A 19,962-nucleotide genomic window follows, 5' to 3' on the forward strand; every position below is an offset into this window, starting at 1 on the left:
TGGGTTTAGTTAGATTATTGAAATGGTTTTCATTTACTTAACCTTCAAAAAAAGTATTAGGCTACAGCACAGTTTCTGTTGTGCTTAAGATAGATGCAATAAAATATTATGGTTCCAAATCTATGTATAATTAAAGTCAGCAGTATTAAACACATCCTAATTTAGGGGATAGGATGACTGAATAGATAATAAACAACAATTGGAACCTTTTAGTGCTTGATTGCTTCTAATTTAAATGCTGCCTAGCTTGGGGGGGGGGGCTCATGCAAAACAATTGCAAGGCTTTGCCTGAATTCTGTCTGAATTGGCCTGAATTAAATAACCCCTTTAATTTGTATTGACTGAGGTCTGTAATAATACTTTTGGTAAAGAGCTGCTGAAGTGCTTTCATATCTAATTTCCCCTCCAATTTCAAGTTTGAATCCTCTCAGTAAGGTAAACTTCACTGTAGTTGCTGAAAATGTTTCATTTGTTAGTAAGTTTGTACACAGTTTAATAGTAGCCCTTATCCTTATTTTAGAATTTTGAAAAGTTAAAAACTAAAAGCTTGAAAATCAATGTAGATTATGTTCAAATGACATAGGATTTTTTTTTGGGTTTTTTTAAACAAATCACATGTTTAACTTCTGGAATGCTGGATTTTCATATTGCTTTCCAGTTACAGTATAATTTCAGTGTTACTCTTTGTCATGATAAAAACGACAGTTCCTGCTCTAAAAATGTTTCAAATGAGAAGCTTTAGCAACATTTCTGTTTGGCAGCCTGAAAGATTTATGAAAACTGAAGGAGATCTGATGCTAGTTCTTTGTGATTAGAAGGGGGTGGGAGGGAAGTGAGTAACAAGGTTTTGTTAAATTGGGAATGGTTCTGTTCAGATGAGTGGGATGCCACTGTGAATGTTTGCTACATTTCCAGTGAAATAAGTTGCATTATTTAGCTGGAAATGACTAAGCTGTGATGTATTGGAAGAAGCAAATAATGGTAGGATTGAGGGGCAGGATCTGTATTGGCATATATGATACAATGCAGTTTAGATAATAAGGTGATCATTGTTCTAAAATGAGTAAAAATTAAAAAAAAGAAACCAAAACCACAACAACAACAACAGAAAAAAACCAAACGAACAAAAAAAATCCCATTAAGTCATCTTGCAGTTGTTCCACAAAACATTCAGCTGTGTGAGAGGGATGCCAGCCTGAATAGCATGTGGCCTCAAAGTAGGACTGTCACCCTGCCTTCTGGCAGGGGATGCTGCTGTTTTGGTACATACACAGGGGATTGATCCTGAGAGGTAACAGATGCCACCTGGCTGCAGGCAATTCTTGTATCACCAGGACTTTGCCAAGCACTCTCAGGTTCCCAAAGTGTTTCACAAGCTGCATGCAGTAAAGTCTGTACGTAGCAAATGGATTTAATTTTTTGTTTAACTTTTTGAAACATATTCTTTTAGATGTTAGGGTTCTGGGTTATATAGATCTGTCAGCTATCTTACAAGCATCAAAATATATACATTATTCTCTCTGCAGATGTATTACAATTATTTGCAAAATTTGGTTGGGAAACTTACTTTTATTTGCAGCTACATAATTCAGTCATACTACTGTCAGCTAGGAGGATGAGTGCAAATCAGGTGTGAAGGTAATATGAAACTTAGTTTCCATCAAAGTAATTGGGCAGAGGTGGCTCAGTAATTGTACCCCAAATTATCAGATGTACAGTAAAATTCTGTTCTCCATCCTGTCAGGCAGTATTGCACTTCTGCCTTTTTCAGGTAGCAACCTTCTCCATCTCTGGAATACTCCTGTCTCATGTTGGAATCCTTTAAATCTCTCAGCTGGGATTTATGTCCTTCACCTTACTTATCTAATCTGGGCCAGCACCCTGACCAAGTGGGACCTTCTGCCTTCTGTTGCCTAAAGGGATCCATGTGCTCAAGCACCATGTAGCTTCTTTTTACTGTTCAGTATAGCTTGTATGTGACAAGCTCTGACAGAATCCATGTACTTTTCAGGGATAACAGCTCAGTCAGGAGCCCCAAATTTAAAAATGGATGTAAGGAGGAAATTTACCTCAACATGGTTTGGATATTCCTCTGTGTGTGTTAATATGTAGCCAGAGTACCGTATTTGTTATTTTAATACTATGCTGACTTTCATTGGTTAAGACCATCTGAACTTCACCATAAACAAAAGAAACATGTTGATGATTTTAATTTGGTTTTACAACATTTTCCACGAAATATTGAACTGAAATATTCCTTACATTTCTCTGATCTTGAGAAATTATGGTGTCATGGCAGGAGATGGCAAAACTGGTGAGAGCAAAGTAGAATTAATCCAAGTCTGACCTTCAGCAAAACACTAGTCCTTTAGAACTTGAATAGATGTTTGCACTTCATTTGGCTGCCAATGTCTATGAAGTGAAGTTCCAAACTCCTAGCTGCATAGTTCCTTTAAGAAATTGTTATCTTGAGAACCATTAGACATTTGACTTGATAGTATTGCTCCCATTCCTGCCAAAGTAATTGGAAAGATAAACACTGTCTCTGTCACATAAACACTCCTGAAGTCTAATAATGGTCAAGAGCAGAAGTACAACTAGAAATAATGCTACAGGTCTTTGTTTTTCATGGCTATTCAAACTAATAAAAAAAGAAGTTGGACTTCAGTGTTTAGTAGGGTAAAGGATACTACTGTCTCTAGAGATCTTGTGAATACTGACATGCTGTCTTAACAGATCAGTCATACTGAGGATGTTTTGAAAGGCTGTAAGTTGACTTTGGCTTTGAGGCTACACACTGCCAGGCCTTTTCCACTTGCTTTAGAATTCTCTTCCTCTGACTTGTTCCGATGTGTGTGCATAAGTGCACTTGGTCTAGAGTTTCTCTGCCACAAGGTGACTTTAACTTACGTGCTCTAAAACTTGAGTATCTAATTATGAAGCTGCTTAAAGTCTGTAAATTAAAAATGGGACAGTAAAACTCTAAAAATACATGATCTGGAAACACTGCCATTAACCATGCTTTATAGCAACTTGGGCAAAAGATATACTCATTAACTGGGATTTTTAATTTCCTTGTCTAAAAGCTAAAATAATTTCCTGCCTCTGTTTAGACAAAGGAGGGAAGCTTTGGCAGCAGTGAGATTCTACTATTATTATTCTGTTAACTATATTTTAGGCTTGAAGATTGAGAGTTAATGCTTTTTACATTATTTTTTTTTTTTTATAGTAGTTAAATTAACTTTCAAAAGTAACTTATTCTCCAAATAAGAATTCACTCTGGGTTTTAAGTAATTTGTAACCATTTTCTCATGTACCTAGTTTTGTATTGTGAAGACACAACATAGATAGTTGCATGTTTTCAGGTTAATAAAATGCTAAAATGGTAATAGCAGATTAGCTACAATTTCACATCTGTATTATTTAACACTTTAGGAGCCAAAAGCTCATTATTTCTATAATTGCTGTTTTGATGTAGGATGTCAGCTGTAATGAAATCACAGCTTTGCCACAACAGATAGGCCAGCTGAAATCTTTAAAAGAACTAAATGTCAGAAGAAATTACCTCGAAGTTTTACCCCAAGGTAAGAAGACAAATGAAAATTCCTAATATCTTTATGGTAGCTCTTTTTATTAGCATATTGGAAGTATTTTTTAATCATGTTAGTAAATACAATTAAAAAGTAATTACTTTGCAATCAAATTTATTCCATTTGATTTTGCAGAATATAACATTCAGTGGTACTCACCAAATAAGTGTGTGAGGGTTTTTAAATGAGTTATCTTTATGATTCTAGGCATCTTTTAAGTTGTACAAGTACTTACCTGTGAACACAGGGTAAAATCTGTCAGCTGAGTTTCAGGAAAAAAATGTATTTGAAAGTATTTATTTTAAAATTTATCATCATTTGTATAACAGTAACATTCTTTCACTTCCTAGTATAAAGTAAATGTTGATGTCTGCCTGTGTTTGTATTTTTTGGGAATGCAAAAGAAGGCTTCTTCAGAAACATTTTATTATTTCATGGCAAAAATAGGATAATAAATACAGATATTACACCTTCTCTCCTTTTTCCTTTTTTTTTTTTTTGTTACTTTCAGAACTTGTACAGCTTCCCTTAGTAAAGTTTGACTTTTCCTGCAATAAAGTGCTCGTGATTCCAATATGCTTTAGAAAGATGGTGCAGTTACAAGTGTTACTGCTTGAAAATAATCCTTTGCAGTCTCCACCAGCACAAGTAAGTAATATCTATAATCTAGTTTGTGCCTTAATATTGGGTGCAGCTACAGAAAAATAATTTAAAAATGGAGGTGAAATGCATCATGAAAATGCTTGGATGCTAGTGAAAACAATGTCACTAAGTAGAAAGGACATGATAAATGTCACTATTGATCCATTTTGGAAAATAATTATTCAATTTACAGTTAGTAATAGGCCATATGATACATCTTATAATAATTCTTTTTGAGTATAGAGCTCACTTGGATTTTTTTTAAGTAAATATATTAGTTTCTTGGTTTCTGTCTTACTCTGTGAGGGCATTTATATTAGTATGCACTAATAATTGATTGGGTAATTGAAGTAGTTCTTAGTAATTTAAACAAGAAAAATATCATAGAATCATAGAATAGTTAGGGTTGGAAAGGACCTTAAGATCATCTAGTTCCAAGCCCCTTGCCATGAGCAGGGACACCACACACTAAACCAGTTTCCTTTACATGATATCTATTGTGACAATACGAGTTGGTTTTCAGGGACTTTTACACTAAGTGACATTTGGAATAAATTATTTCTTTCATTCTAGTTATAAACTTGGTTTGGTTTTGTTTCTTGTCTAACAGATTTGTACAAAGGGTAAGGTGCATATATTCAAATATCTGACTGTACAGGCCTGTCAGATTAAAACAGCAGACTCACTGTATCTTAATGCCATAGAACAGCAGCATTTGCCACAACCTGTGGAAGAGAGGTATGTATGAAAATCTCAGTTTTTTTTCATGTAACACTTAAAAACAAAGTGAAATAAATACTTTTATATATATATTTAGCTGCCAGAGTTTTGTTTGTTTAGGTGCTGTTTAGAATGCACTTTTTTGAACAGAAATTTGTTTTGCTTTAATATAGTTTATTCTGTAAATTACCTGTAAGAGTTTATAACAAAATATTTTTAACAATCAGTTCTGATTAAAGTTAGCAGCACATTAGGAAATTGCTTAAGGTGAACCTTAGTTTAAATTTAACTTCTTACTCATCGTCTACTGGAATATATTCAAAGAAATTCAGGTGTTAGTAACATTAGGTGTTGGAAATTTCTTGTAAATCTGTTAACACATTAAGTTTTGATTTCTTGTGTTGTTTTGTGATTTATATGACACACAGTTGTTTCAAGCATTTTTACTCATCCAGAGGCTTATCCATCCAGCAAAGAGAACTGCATGAATGTTGAGACCCTTTTAAAGCAAAATGTGATTATTTGCTAGCAAAATGAAAGACAATCTTTAATGTCCTTTACCAAATATCTAGAAAATGTCATCTTGTATTGTGGTTTAAGGACAGGAACTAGATTTGAAGGAACTCCTTTCTGTGAGAATCTCCATAGCTAATTGGAAACCAGCTTTTAGCCATACAATCATACAAGTTCATGCAGTAGCCCTAACCACTTTTAGCCATACTATCATACAAGTTAGGGTAAGGGGGTATGTAGTTGGTAACTAACCATCTAATGCTCCATCACATAATAGTTACCAAATTTTTTATTTTAGAGAATAACTTCACACATCTGAAGAAAAAACATTACATAGTTAGGATTTCCATAGGCAGTTTCTACAAAAAAATCCTTGGCAGTTACTCATAAGAGATAATATAAAATTAGGATTAATCAGATACCTTATTTATGTGAAGGCTGATAAAAGTTCTTTGTTTAAATTGCTGCATCAATCTGAATACAGGACTACAGCTTTCAGGATTGCACATGAGGGGATAATCATATTTAAAAATATAGAGGGGATAATAAATCATATTTAAAAATATGAAGTTAGTTAATGAGAGTATTAAATGTACTAGTGTACTTTAAAATGAGTAGAGGTCATATTAGGTAATGCAACCAGAAGAGAGAGCAGCTGCCATTGTTAGTGTAATTTTCTAAAAACCTAAATTTTGAACTCTATTTTAAAGCACTAAAAGGAGGTTTCTGTGTTAATAATTACTTCAAGCTGCAGGGAGATATCAGTTCATTTTTTAATGCATCAGTGGTTACAGTATATTAGTTGACTACAGATTGAGTTCAGCTAGTTCAGTTGCTTATCGCATGGCTAAATGACTTCAGTTGGACTCTTGAGCTACTTCAATAGTAACTAAGCATTTTTACCTAATATATAGTCGAAAGCAAGCTTTATGGCAGGGTTTTCTGGTTTTCATTAATCCTTAGACTAACCTGCCATTCCATCTGATCTATTTTGCTATCACCAGACTTGAGATTTGTAGTTTTCAACCATACTAGGCTACTTCACCCTTTCCTGTTAAGACTAGTTAGATTTTTGCTTTGTTTTAAATGAAACCAGGACAGAATTCTAATGGTAAATGCTATGATAGCTTTATATTGATTTTAATTTATTTATTTTTGTTCACCTCTAGCATTGATGACATCTATCCAAGTAAAAAGGACTCAGATTCAGGTGTTGGTAGTGATAATGGTGATAAACGTTTGTCAGCAACAGAGGTAAGTTACGTGAATTTTGTCCAGCTGCCCTTCCAGCACTCATATTTTGGATATATTTTAAGTTGGGCAACAATGTGGATACATCTTTTGCCATCAAAACTGTTGCAACCATGTTCTTGGCATAAATTTCTTACAAAGAAATGGCTAAAGCAGAGATAAAAGGAGACTAGGATATCTCTGTGTGTGTCTGTATGCTTTCTGGAGAGGGCAGTGAGATACTTGCTTTAAAATGGTGAACAACCTACCAACAGAGAAAATTCACAACAGTTTTTAGTCAATTTACATCATCTAGAGAATGAGGACCAAACCAGAATCCACATCTACTGTTTCCAACAAAATAAATATAGTAGAGGTTACCTGCCTGGCTCCTTCTTACGTGTTTTCTCTCTGATGACTTTCTCCTGTGCGAATTAACAGGAATTTAGTGTGCCCAATCCTGGTATGTTCTGTCATGTGATTATGGTGGTTTGCTGTAGTGTAGAAACTTCATAAAAGAATGAGCTTCTTGCTTCTTAAAATAACTTTACACTGATTCTTTGGTGTTTCTCTCCTCCTTTGAGGAAAATGGATTCTGTGGCTTTTGGAACAAATGTAATAAAGAGTCAAGCTTAGGGACTGAATTTGTAGTTACCAAAAATCAAACTGAAAATGAATCCACTTACACATTGATTGGTCTTTCAAATATAAAAGCACTTAAAAAACAAACAAACAAAAGAGAAAAATCCACAGGGATTTCCAAGTATTTGGGGAAGTTTCTTGCTAGATGGAAATGAAGTAGAATGACTGATTTCTAGGCAGACATCTGATGCTTTCCCTCTGATTGTAAGAGTATGCAGTCCATTCAGAGACACTTACAAACTGTTTTGCCATTCTTACACTTTCTGAAGCTGAGTTAGCTTGTTAATGAAACTGTTATTCCAGAATTTCCTCTTTAGCTATAAATAACACTTTTAGAAAATAGATCATCTTTCCTGTAATCAAAATTTAGCAATCGGAATGCAGCAAAAAATGCTGTAAAGACAGCCAACAGTGAACCAGTATGTTTTTACTAGGACAAAGATTTTTTTTATATGAGAACTATTTACTTATTCCATCGTGCCTGACTACTGCTCTACTATTAAGGAGAAAATAGGTGCTGAGATCACGAATCTTAAATGTATTTAGTAGTAAATTCACCACTCTTCCTTCTGATGTGACTTTTAATACCTGTGTTACACATGAGAGTTGTGCAAGAAATGCATGTACATTGGTAATTACAGTCAGAAGTCTACATTCTAAACATTAGATAAACATGAAATTATCAGACATGAAGTAATCATTGAAACATGGTTTTGGACTTTTTTTATAAAGACATTGGAGAGAGGAGGGCCATATAGATGCTTAGAGGGCTGTAGTACCTCTCCTATGAAGACTGGCTGAGGGAGTTGGGCTTGTTCAGCCTGGAGAAGCAAAGCTCTGGGGATACCTTAGAGCAGCCTTCCAGTGCCTGAAGGAGGCTACAAGAAACCTGGAGAGGGACTTTTTTCAAGGGCATGTAGTGATAGGACAAGGGAGAATGGCTTTAAACTGAAAGAGGAGACATTTAGATGAGATATTAGGAAGCTCTCTACTGTGAAGGTGGTGGGACAGTGAACTGTGGTTGCCCTGAGAAGTTGTGGATGTTCCAACCATGGCAGCATTCAAGGCCGGGTTGGACGAGGCTTTGAGCAACCTGATCTCCAGTGGAAGGTGTCCCTGCTCATGGCAGGGGGTTGGAACTAGATGAACTTTAAGGTCATTTCCAACCCAAGCCATTCTCTTGATTCTATGAAATTACAGTTTAGTCTGAAGGATAGTGGCTGTTGAGTTTTGGCTCTTTTGCAGAAAATGCAATGTCAGTTTGCATACACGTAGCTTAAAACCAGGAACTTAAGTGACTCACTTGTTTGAATGTTACTGTATTTTTTAGGAAGCTTGCTGATTAGCTTGCGTCCATACATATAGGAGGTAGTACTTGAAGAAATGAACAACTGATGTGTTCCTGTCTGTCTTGTTGGTAGGGTCATTACTGGGTCAGTTCTTCAGAGCTATAGTCATCTTAGGCATTTCAAGTCAAAGATATCTTGTAGTGTTGCTGTAAAGTTGATCATTGCAATTTGAAGGCAAATTCTGCTTTAAGGTAGTGTACCTTATTTTTAGGTAGAGTGTAGCATTTTGGTTCATTTTCCGCTTCCCTTTGGCCTTGTTTTTTCCTTAAAATTCATTAAAACAAGAGGGGACTTGTTAAAATCCAAATGGTGTCCCTGCTTTATTACCCATGAGAGTGATACATTGGAACCAGCAAGAATTTATATGAAGATTCTTTGAAAACACATCATCCGAATTCATTATTGGAATAATGTTAAGTATTTTTGATTCTTGTGGGTCTGTTTCCTTCTGTTGCTAGCTGAAAAAATTTAACTGTGAACGACGGAAGTAAGATACAGTATTTCACCTAGGAAGGAGCAACAGTTTTGTATTATCGTAGGCTGCTTTGGATGGTTTCTATTTCATAGTATACTGGCAGGAAACACCTGGAAAATCAATTTCTGAATTCTGTAAGCTCTGAAAGTGAGACATAGCCTGTTGAAAGAATGATTTTCTGTTTCCAAATTGACTGGCCAGTGGCTTTTTTTACACCAGCACTCCAAAATATTTTCTGAAAAGCCGTATGTGTTACTCTGCTGAGAAAAAAATATCTTGCCTGTTTTAGTAATTCAGAACTTGTAATAATGTGTGTAAGAACATTTTAGTGTACCGTTTTCTAATGATAGTTGCAAAATTAACAAAACATGACTCTTTGATCTAGAATAACCAAATTTAGTGCTTAGATGTCACATGAGATACAGTCTGAAAGAGAAGGAATTTCACTGTAACCTTGGTTGTCTGAGTGAATTTATACTGTGCATGTCTGTTTCCCCTCTCCCGCCTCCCCTACCCCCTGCATTTTTTTAAGCAGCTGGACTGTCATTATTTCAGGTCTAAAAGAACTACTGACTTGTGCTTAGAATACTTGGAGTGTGGTTCGTTTTTGTTTGTTTGTTTGTTTGAGATACTGATTTATTTAATTTTAAAATAAAATTGATTTTTAAAATTATGTTAAAATTGACAAGAACAGTTATTATGCAATGTGAGTTCACTTCATTGTAAAGCTTCATCATTTTGATAAGGATTTATCAAATACCTGAACATCCTTTTGAACTTTTTCTCTTTAAACAGAATACAGGCAGTGAATTCGTAGAGTTGTTAATATGCAATTTATTCATAAAGAGGAAATTTGTGGTGGTCCACATCTATACAATGTGTGAAGTCCAGGGTAGTCATGGCAAGTAGGAATACCCATATGTATCTGGGTACAGTTTTTTAAGAGCAAAGCAGATTTGCTCTGTCCTTTATTACAAACCTTAACTTCATGATTTAAAAAAATATTTTCAATGTGGAATATGAGCATATAAATGTAGGAAGAATGGCATAATTCTACTAGAAGCTAGCCTGCAGACTTAATCTTGCTTGCTTTAGGCATTAAAATAACAAGCCACATGGCAAAGTGGAGAAGAGTCTTGGAGGGAAAGAAAAAAGGGCTGTGATACGAGGCTCAGTTTGTCTGCAGACTTCGACGTCTAGAAGAAGTCTCTATTTTCAGCTGTAGCAGGAAAGCACACAGCAGCACAGTGCAGCCATATCACTGCAGAGAGAGAACTAGTGCAGTGAGGAAGATGGGAAACGAGGTTAGATGAATTGCTCTGCTTTGCAAGCCTCTTGCAAGGATATATTCAGCAAGACTACAGCTTACTACAAGAGGATTTTGTCATGTTAGGTGCTCTGGTATCCTCTCCCATATTAGTTTGCCACTCTTTTAGTGAGCACTCTTCTTAATATGTACATTTTAATCCTTTTTGGTTTGAGCAGAAACTAGTGTTTCTTTTATTTCTTCTTAGCCATCTGATGAAGACACTATCAGCTTTAATGTGCCAATGTCAGACATTGTGGAAGAAGATCATGTTGTAAAGGAAGATTCAAGTCACCATAATTCAAGAAAAGGTTGGAATGTAAAAAAAGTCAAAGATAAATACAGAGAAATTCTGTTGATAATTTCATGTATAAGACTGTAAATTCAGTTGCAAAAATCACAGCCCGATTAGCATCAATCTTTCAGGAGTCTACAAACATTATCTTTAAATTAGATCTGTTTTATTCCCTCCAATTTTTCTTTGGAAATTTCAGTGTTTAATTTTGCACTGGATAAATACCTTATTAAATTAATTTTTCTTGCTGATATTCTAGTTGACCAGCAGGTATTTTCACTACCCTGTGCATTTTAATTTTTTATAATAAATGCCTGCCACCCAAAAGGCTTTGAGCATGTATATACAATCATGTAAAAAAGAAAAAAAAAAAGCGTGCTACTTAAAACATTTTTAATGGTACTGAATCAAGATCCTTAGTAATATTCCATAGCAATTCCAATGAACATATTACACCTTGTCTCAGGATTTAAGTTCTGGTTCTGACTGGGGGAAGAAAAGTGAGAGTTGGTTTAAACCATGCTTCCCAATCAGTAATATCAATGTGTAATAACTTATCAAATGCTAACTCAGGTTCTGAATTAGCAATGTACTAAAGCAGAGTCAATTTCTGTAGTTGGACTTAATGTGTATATAAAGCCTTATTAATCGAAGTTGGCATTACCTCTGGAAACAAGTAAATCTTCAGATTTTGAGAGAAGGTGTAATTTTATTAAAATTTTAGTCAAGTAACTTATTTTTCTAAATTATATCTGTATACTGGTAAACAATGTTTCTCCACAGACTCTGCACATACTAATGATAAATGGCAGAATGAAGTCAGTGAGTTGCATATGGAAACCACACAAATAGGAAATAAGCCTTTCCCAAGTGTTACTTACTAGATTAAATGAACTTCAGTTGAGATATTCTTAAGAATTTAGTAGAATACTAGGTGAGATGGTAAGAACATTACATCCTACAGTGCTTATTAGCAAACTGGAGAGGGTAAGATTTTAAGATCACACTACTTCAGACAGACTAGAAAGTTACTGCTGTCTCATACTCCTGGAAATAGGAGGATAGCATTGGCTCTGAAGGCTCTGAATCATTTCGAGTTCTGCTAAGAGTCTCAATGTTCGTTACAGCATTGCAACTGTGAAGTTGCATTAAACTGCAGGGCACTGGCTGACACATCTGAATGTATTATAACACTCTGCAGCTGTCCAGCTGTGTTGTACCAGTACTGTCAAGACACACTTGTAGTTCAGAACTGACTCAATCAGTGCCTGTTGTGCTTCTGATCTATAACTGTATGATCCCAGGGTATTGAGTTATTACAAGTTTGAAATGAATTAGCATCATTTGGTAAAATGCGAAGATATTAACTTGTTTGAAGTTTTTAATATGCTTTGAATTTAAACTTTGCTCGGTTTTGAGTTCTGTTATTCAGTACACTTAAATTGTGTTGAGTAATAAATGCTGAGCTGAACCAGATATCATTCTATCTTTTTTTATTGTTGTTAGTGGAATTCCATCAAGTATCTTCTCACTTGATTGTCAATAAGTCAAGAGAAATAGAAGACCAGTTTGATGAATCAGATACTCTTACTACTGAATTTATGAGTTACATTAAGGCAAGTTTGTGACAATTTTATTATTATAAAATATATTATTATAATTATGCAATAATTATATTATGTATATGCTCTATATTTCCTCTTCTCACTTCGTCATCTGATTTTCAGTAGTCAGCCATTTGAGGACTACTCCCTGGGGAATGTCCACTACAATAATAAGATAATAGCATCTAAAATATGTTGAAGACACTGGTTCCATAAAACACAGGTTGCTGTATTGAATTTCAGTATAAGGGTGTTGGGAGAGTGAGCAGTTTAATTTCTTTTAATTTTGATATCTTCTTAACATTATGATGGTTGATATCAGCAGCTTATGACTTGAACAGGTTGTATATCCATTTTATTCTGAGAGTTTTGAACTTGGGGCATTTTCCTTTTTGTGCGGATTTCTGAGTCTGTTGTGTTCTGTGGTTTACATTATGTCATATAATAGAATGTCTTTTGGAACAGTGGAGGGGGTCTTCTAAAATTGAAATTCTGGTTAACCCAAACCATACATAAAATCAGTACAATTTGCAGTGCAAAAGAGGAGCTTAGGCTTGGAGGATTTTGCAGTTTTTCAGATGCTAGTCCTAATTTATATGGCTTTATCTTGCCTACACAGTTATGCCCAGAAACTGAGGATCACCTTCTAGAATAAGTGCTGTGTTTTTGTCATCTTGTATGTGCTCTTCTTGTGGGAAAAAATCATGGTCTTCATTCCTCTAAGGAGCAGAAAAATTAAAAATAGTGGCTTTATTCATTCGACTGAGGATTTGCACTGGAAAATGGGCCATCTTTGGGGAATGGTAGAGAAGCTGGTACACTCTTTAGTGACATGTGTGGCAGAGTTGGATAGCAGGGTGATGTGACTGATGTCACAAACACATGACTCAAAAGAGGATAAGCTACTCTGTTTTCTGCTGGTCATTCTCTACTAGTACAAATGCACATCCATTCAGAGACCTTCTGTCTTCACTGGAGGCTAAACTACTTCAGTGTTCCTGTCTATCTGAGATGTAAGAGAAAATAAAATTGCAAAACATCAAAAGGAAGTATTAAAGAGAGTCAGGTTTTCTGAAAAAGTAGCATTTCGTAGTTATAATTAGTTAGGACGGTGCGAGCTCTTCTGTCTGTGTAAGTGGCTGATTAATATGAGTTCATGTATGTGTTTTTGTTTTGATTTGTTTAAAAAACCTGAACAAACATGGCTGTTAAAATTGTCAAGTAGGAATGCTGTTAATTATGGATGAAGTACATAATTGCTGCTGTTTGCGTATTTGGAATTTCTTTGCTCTGTAAACATATTTGGATGTGGTAGGAGAGCAAGTAGGAGGAGACTTAGGGTCATGCTTAATTGAAGCATTGTTTGCATACACCAGGAAGGCATAAATAAAATCTGGGACATAGAATAAAGAATTCTCATGCTGCTTGACTTCTTTTGCTGTTAAAGGAGGGTAAAGGGCTGTTGACCTCAATAAAATCTGAGCAGCGAATAGAAAATCTTGTAATCAGTATCTTAAAAGAGGTAGAGAGGGGAGTGGAGCAGAATTGTTGAATTGCTTCAACTAGCCTCCCTAAACTGTTAGATAAATTAGGTCAGTGCTGAATCTGAAAGCAAAATATATCTGCCTACTTAATTGCGAAGTCCAGTTCTCAATATCATTGTCTACTTACAGAGTAGAGCAGCAGAGTGTGATGAATTGTTGAGAATAGAAGAGGACACACAATGGCACACAGACGAAATGTAAGTATTTTTTATGTGTCTATAAGTAATTAGCTGTGTTATGTGCAAAGAACTGTTATTTCCTTCTCAGTAACTTTATAGACTTGGAGAAATGTTAGAAGCACAGCTTTGCAGTTTGTGTGTGCTCAATGTCTTACACATTATTGCTGAATATGGTGGATGTTATGTTAAAAATAAGTAATTTGTATGCACCAGTAATGTTGTAGTATTTTTACCTATGTAGAGGCAAGTTTTTTAAGGAGGTATTTTGATTTCTGGTCTGTTAATGCCTTTGGTAAAAAAAGATTTTATAAAAACTTGTACATTTTAAAAAAATTAGTTGTAAAAAAAATCCCTCAGTTGTCTGTCTTATTTTTGTCATAATTTAACCCTGAGGCAATCATTAATTTACAGACATAAATTCAAGAGCAGAGCAACTGCACATCAGTTGCTGAGGCTTGTGAATAAGAAAAGGGGATTTAATATGACAGCGTGCTGTGAAGTTGTCACTCATCAGAACAGTGGAGTCCTCTATGATTTGAAAATGAAAACTGAAGGAAGGGAAGAATAAGTACTTTCTGCAAGAGCCTTATTGGCAGAACTAACAGGAAATTGTGTTTCTAAACCCCCAAAAGAATTACAAATGTTGAAAAGCAAAAGAAAGCATGCTGGTCCATTGAAAGAATCATTGTATTTATTACTTAAGTTAAAAAAACCACACGTGATGAGTGCAGATAAGAGTCAAATACTGGTAAATAAATCTTCAATTTTAGAAGTCAGTGTTTCACTGAGTGTTGAATGTTATAGTTCATCATGTTTATGTAAATATGTATTAGACCAGGGGGGTTGTTAAAGACAAAGTGCTGGGGAGTTTTTCAGAAGAAGCTTTCCATAAATTCGGCACATACTGGTGTGCGCAGAGGCTGTTTTTCCCCTCTATATTGTTTGCACGCCAGTCAAAAGATACAGAGTGAAATTCAGGCTACCCTTGATAATTGATGTTGTACCTCTATTTTGAATGCTTTTGTTTTCTGTTATAGAATAAATTTATCAGAAGAACAAACTATTGATATAGCAATGATAGAACAACTAAGAGAAGCAGTAGATTTATTACAAGATCCCAACAGGTATGCTTACAATAGCTGATGTGTTAATGTAATGTATTTAAAATTTTTGTGAATTCGTTTAGAGTTCTTTTACTGATAACTGAAAGTTCTCTGGAGTTATGAAGTGCTTTGTTAGCATACCAATGTTTTTCAGGAGGCATTTAGATAGTTAAGAAGGAAACTTGCATTCTCTCTCTGAGTACCTAGGCAAGATTCCCAGTAAATTGAAATGAATTTCAGGTATGAAAGAAACTTAAATTTTGAGGTAGTGACATCTCTCACCCATTCATCTCGTGTACACTACTGTGATTTTCTGAAGTTTTGTCTAGGATTGTCATGTTTCTTCTAGGGACTATACACTCTCCTCTACTTATTCATGCTTGGTTTATTTCGTGGGAATGGAGAAGGTCTTTTGGCCCACCTTCATTCCAGCTCAGTGGAGCACATAAAGCAGGTGCCTGAATTAGTGGTGGAGGTTCTGTAGTCTCCTTCTGAAATCAAGAAGAGAAAGAGGAAGAGGCAGCTAGAGAAATTTATTTAGATTTCTCCTGACTACAGAAGGCAACGTTTTATAATTTAGGTGCCTGTTTTGAGTGGTTAAAGTCAGGTGGAATCACTCTGAATCTGTGAATAAATAAAGGAATAACTATTTAATAGAAAATAATTGCTTGCCTTTCTGAAAAGAGTGGTGTAGGCAGTTCTGGCCAGATGCTTGCTGTTGCTTTTCTTTGTGTAATTACCTTCAGAAACTGATTTAAGTTAATTTCAAAACTTTTTTCTTCATTACTTCTCTGAGGTAGCTGGTTTACAGCTTCATTTCTATAAAGACTAAAAACCTCCTTGCAACTTCCAGCCTTACGTATCCTTGTTTCTCCTTCCTCCTTTGTCTGGATCATCTTGTGACTACACTGTTCTTTAGTTTAAATGCCTATTTTGATACCACTTTACCACCTACCAGACTTTTGTACTTTCAAGGACAGAAATTCACTCCTGTTGGTATTTCTAGAGAAACAATTATCTGGCTTTATTTTGAATCATATAAAGAATACTTGAACTCTTGAATCTTATGCTAAATACTGGAATCTGCAAGTACTTTTTCTTAATGAAAGTCAGACAAATTAGGAAAGATTTTTAGTTCCTGGGGTTTCTGTGGGATAATATTCCATTGCTTCTGCACCTCATATGAGGCTTATTATTTGTGAACCTTATAAATTTTGTTGTATTGCTTTTGTCAGATATTGCCCCAATATTTTCTACTTATTTAGTTTTTCTTTTTAAATTTTAAAGGGCAATAAACCACAGAAAATTGATCTCTTTTTTCATGCCTATTCAGATATGCTTTCATTAATAACACTGTAGTAAATTCAAAATGTGGCTTTTAAAAAAGACTCATCTTTTCATGCATGTCTGCATTGTTCTACAGTTTTTTTGGGGTTTTTTTATGTAGTTCTGGGCTGTAGTTTCTTTTTCTAACCTTAAAATATGAGTATTTAATTTACTGAGCAGTGTGCAAGCTTTTGAATTTATGTCTCCTGTATGTTAACATCCAGACTTACCCAGCAATATACCCCTGGGTGTCTAATACTTGCCAAATGATTCTGTAGATTTCCAGTCCTCTGGGCCACAGTTTCCTTATCATTTCCTTTATAATCACTGGATTACATGGCAGTTTGTTGTATACTTGCATTGTATAAAGTAGTGTGATAAAATTTTGGTTTTCATACTAAATAATTTTTGTGTCTTTATCCAGACCCACAAAGGAATTAAATGCTTCCATTGCTCCTTAGTTTAAGATGCACAAAAGCTTTCATGTGATTTTTTTTTTTTTTTTTTTTTTTTTTTTTCAAGTCTGCATATCCTATGTGCATATAAACAGCATTCACTTCTGGAAAGCAAAAATATTTCAGACTCAACCTCTTTCAGTATTTTCAGATGTTTGCTTCAGATTCCAATATTCCCTTTACTATATTCCCTTTCCTGTATTCACTACTTTCTTTCAGGTCATTGTCTGTTGTGAATTTGTTGTTTCACTGCTTTATTTTCATCCACGATAATTAAATTTGAATATCTAACCAGGGCTGCGGCTTCTATTTGAATACAGGGTGCTAAAGGTTGGATATAGAAATCTACAGTCTTCTAGATAATGGCATCATTGTTGGCAATAAACAGGTCCTTTTGTTTTGGTACAAGCCATTGCTCAGGGTGACATTTTGCAGATGAAAGCATTAATGTTGCTTTGATTCAACTGGTGACAGTGAAGCATCAGGAGGCATTTCAAAAAATTCTTGAGAGATAACACCAAGCACGTTAAAACTGTGACTATGAAAGTATTTTATATATCCATTTGTTTGAAATTAAGTAGTAAACAAAGTGGTTACCAAAGCTATACCCCAGTGCAATGTTTCTATTTCAAACCTTGCAGATTAAGCATGGATATTTCAGAGAGCAGTGATGTGAATCTGTATCCCATGGAACCAGCAACAGCTTTAGAATTTCAGGAATCTACAGTAAAGTGTGTTTATCTACTTTTTTTTTTTAATTTTTATTTTAAGAAATGAATAAAATGCGTTTGTTAGATTCATCATATTAAATTTTCTACACAATGAATTACATATTTGCATATGTTTATCTTTATACATAGCGGTCAAATGCAGATGGAGATGTCTTCCCTCGGGCAGGTACGTTAATGAGTGTATTATAACAAAATATTGGGGGGGAAGATAGGAAATAAGCCAACAATTTTAACAATTACTAATCTACCAAGTAGGGGAGGGAAAAGTTTAGTAGGCTGGAGGACAAAACTAATTCTTCTTTAACGGTTTTATGGAATTATTTTTATTTTTATAGGTGTATGTATAACATTTTTCTGGGTTTATCAGTTGCTTTTTTATCTTAGCGGTTTTTTAAATCTCCTTGTGTGCAACTGTCAATGTAAGCCGGTTCATTGCTCAGCTATGCGTACTTGTCTGCCATCCCACTCCACTATCTCCCTCTTCTGGTGCAGGAAAACAGTACATTCATTGAAGGTAACCCCAACATATTTCGTAAACTAAAAATTTGTGTTTTCCCGGACCGCTGTCACTGTAGTTAAAAAGAGTATATAAAGTATGATTTGGAGTTTTACACTGTGATATATACTGCTCATTATTTGATCTGTATCCTGATTGGTGAACAGGTGTTCTTTATGAATTGTTTTGTTCAGATTTATGTTGTCTACCTGTTAGCGCTGGAACTACAAGTATATAGTATCTGCTTACTTCTTTGTTTGCTTTTCATCTTGGTATTTGTAAGAAATACTTCTGAGGTGATGTTATGTGAAAAAGGATATAGTTCTATTTCCAGTGATATACAGTTTAAAGAGCTATTTATCTTACAGAGAGAAAATGCTGAAGAGGAACTAGAATTTCAGAGAAGGAGGGAGTTGATTATGGAGAAAGCAAAGTCCGAAGTGAGACCTTGTGAACAGGGTGAAAAATGGTCATTGAGTCAGGTATGGTCATTGAGTCTAGATGCAATAAATGTGGCAACATTTCAAAAGGATCACTGCATTCTGTCAATTTGTGTGTGGAGAGAATAGTGGGGTCAGGCCCATTGGTTTTGGGTTTTTGTTTGGTTTGGTTTGTTTTTTTTGCCTTAGCATGAATCTCAACATTTGGCTATAAATGGAAAGTTGATTAAGACCCATCTCTCCAGGGAGAAAAAAACCTGCTATAATGAAGTTAATAAGACATGGAAGACTCTTCTTCTGATAAAAAACTATAGTAAATGCAGTGGTTGCATTCCCCTGCAAAAATAAGTCACCTCAAGGCTAGATCTTCCATGAAATAAAACACCTAATTCCTCATCCCACTTACCCTGAATACTCTTGTAGCTATATACACTGCTATATTTTTGTTAACGGCAGTATTTTTAATGTGTTTAGTATTACAAACAGCCTGTATATAGGTTGAGATGATAGTTTTAAAATTTAAAAAATATTTTAAGTTTTGTGTACATTGGAGTGATCTAGAAATAAAGAACTATGAAAAAATCTAATTTAAATATTTGGTGCATATGTTTTACTTTGGAATTTGACTGTACAGGGATTTTTGTGACTGCTGTTGCAAGAAGATTCTGAGAACAAAATTACATAATGTTATTTCTGTATTGGTAGTGCCTTAACATGTTCTGTCTTATCCAGACATAGATTGAATTTGATGCTTCCCAAATATTATTATGTAATCGTCATTACTGTCAAATATTCCCATGATATCCTTGTGATTTTGTTAGTCTGAATTTGTCTTTGTTTTTTCTTTAAGATATCAAATTAAAAAAAAAAATAATTGAGTTGGTTCATCTTTTGTTACATTGTTGTATGTTGGGGCTACCACACTTTGTGGAACAGTTCTTACTACATTACTGAGATTATCACGTAAGCCTAATTCAGCCTAATAGTATCACAATATGTGTGGTCTCTGCATTTTGATGAGCTGTTTAACAAGGACATTGCAGATTCATTTTTAAGAATGTCTTGAAAGGAAGAAATCTTCCTAAACACTTGTACAGAGCCTGATCTGGACTGCGTTATGCAGGTGGAAGCACTAGCCATGTTCCCTGAAATGGGAACTCATCTTGCAAGAACAAGTTCTTGATCATGCTATATTCCGTGTAAGCACTTGTGTTACTACTTGTGCTACTAAATTAATTCTAGCATAAACTAAATATTCTGACTAGTGGCCTGCGTGCTGTGAGAAAGATTAGATATGCAGTGTAGGCATAACTAGCAGGAAT

The 19,962-nt window shown here is 34.9% G+C and overlaps 1 protein-coding gene across 1 annotated transcript in view; it reads left to right on the forward strand.

The window, feature by feature from the left end:
- LRCH1 (leucine-rich repeats and calponin homology (CH) domain containing 1) overlaps nt 1-19,962 on the forward strand; it is a 58,302-nt gene that overhangs the window by 4,873 nt on the left and 33,467 nt on the right. The window contains exons 4-14 of the mRNA XM_010015133.1: nt 3,479-3,584; nt 4,102-4,238; nt 4,843-4,970; nt 6,635-6,719; nt 10,676-10,778; nt 12,269-12,378; nt 14,040-14,107; nt 15,127-15,213; nt 17,615-17,704; nt 17,834-17,870; nt 18,569-18,682. Of these exons, the coding sequence (XP_010013435.1) occupies nt 3,479-3,584; nt 4,102-4,238; nt 4,843-4,970; nt 6,635-6,719; nt 10,676-10,778; nt 12,269-12,378; nt 14,040-14,107; nt 15,127-15,213; nt 17,615-17,704; nt 17,834-17,870; nt 18,569-18,682 (1,065 nt within the window). The remainder of the gene's footprint in view (nt 1-3,478; nt 3,585-4,101; nt 4,239-4,842; nt 4,971-6,634; nt 6,720-10,675; nt 10,779-12,268; nt 12,379-14,039; nt 14,108-15,126; nt 15,214-17,614; nt 17,705-17,833; nt 17,871-18,568; nt 18,683-19,962) is intronic.

This window comes from Nestor notabilis, unplaced genomic scaffold (genome assembly GCF_000696875.1).
Source record: "Nestor notabilis isolate BGI_N333 unplaced genomic scaffold, ASM69687v1 scaffold5675, whole genome shotgun sequence".
Lineage (NCBI taxonomy): Eukaryota > Metazoa > Chordata > Aves > Psittaciformes > Psittacidae > Nestor > Nestor notabilis.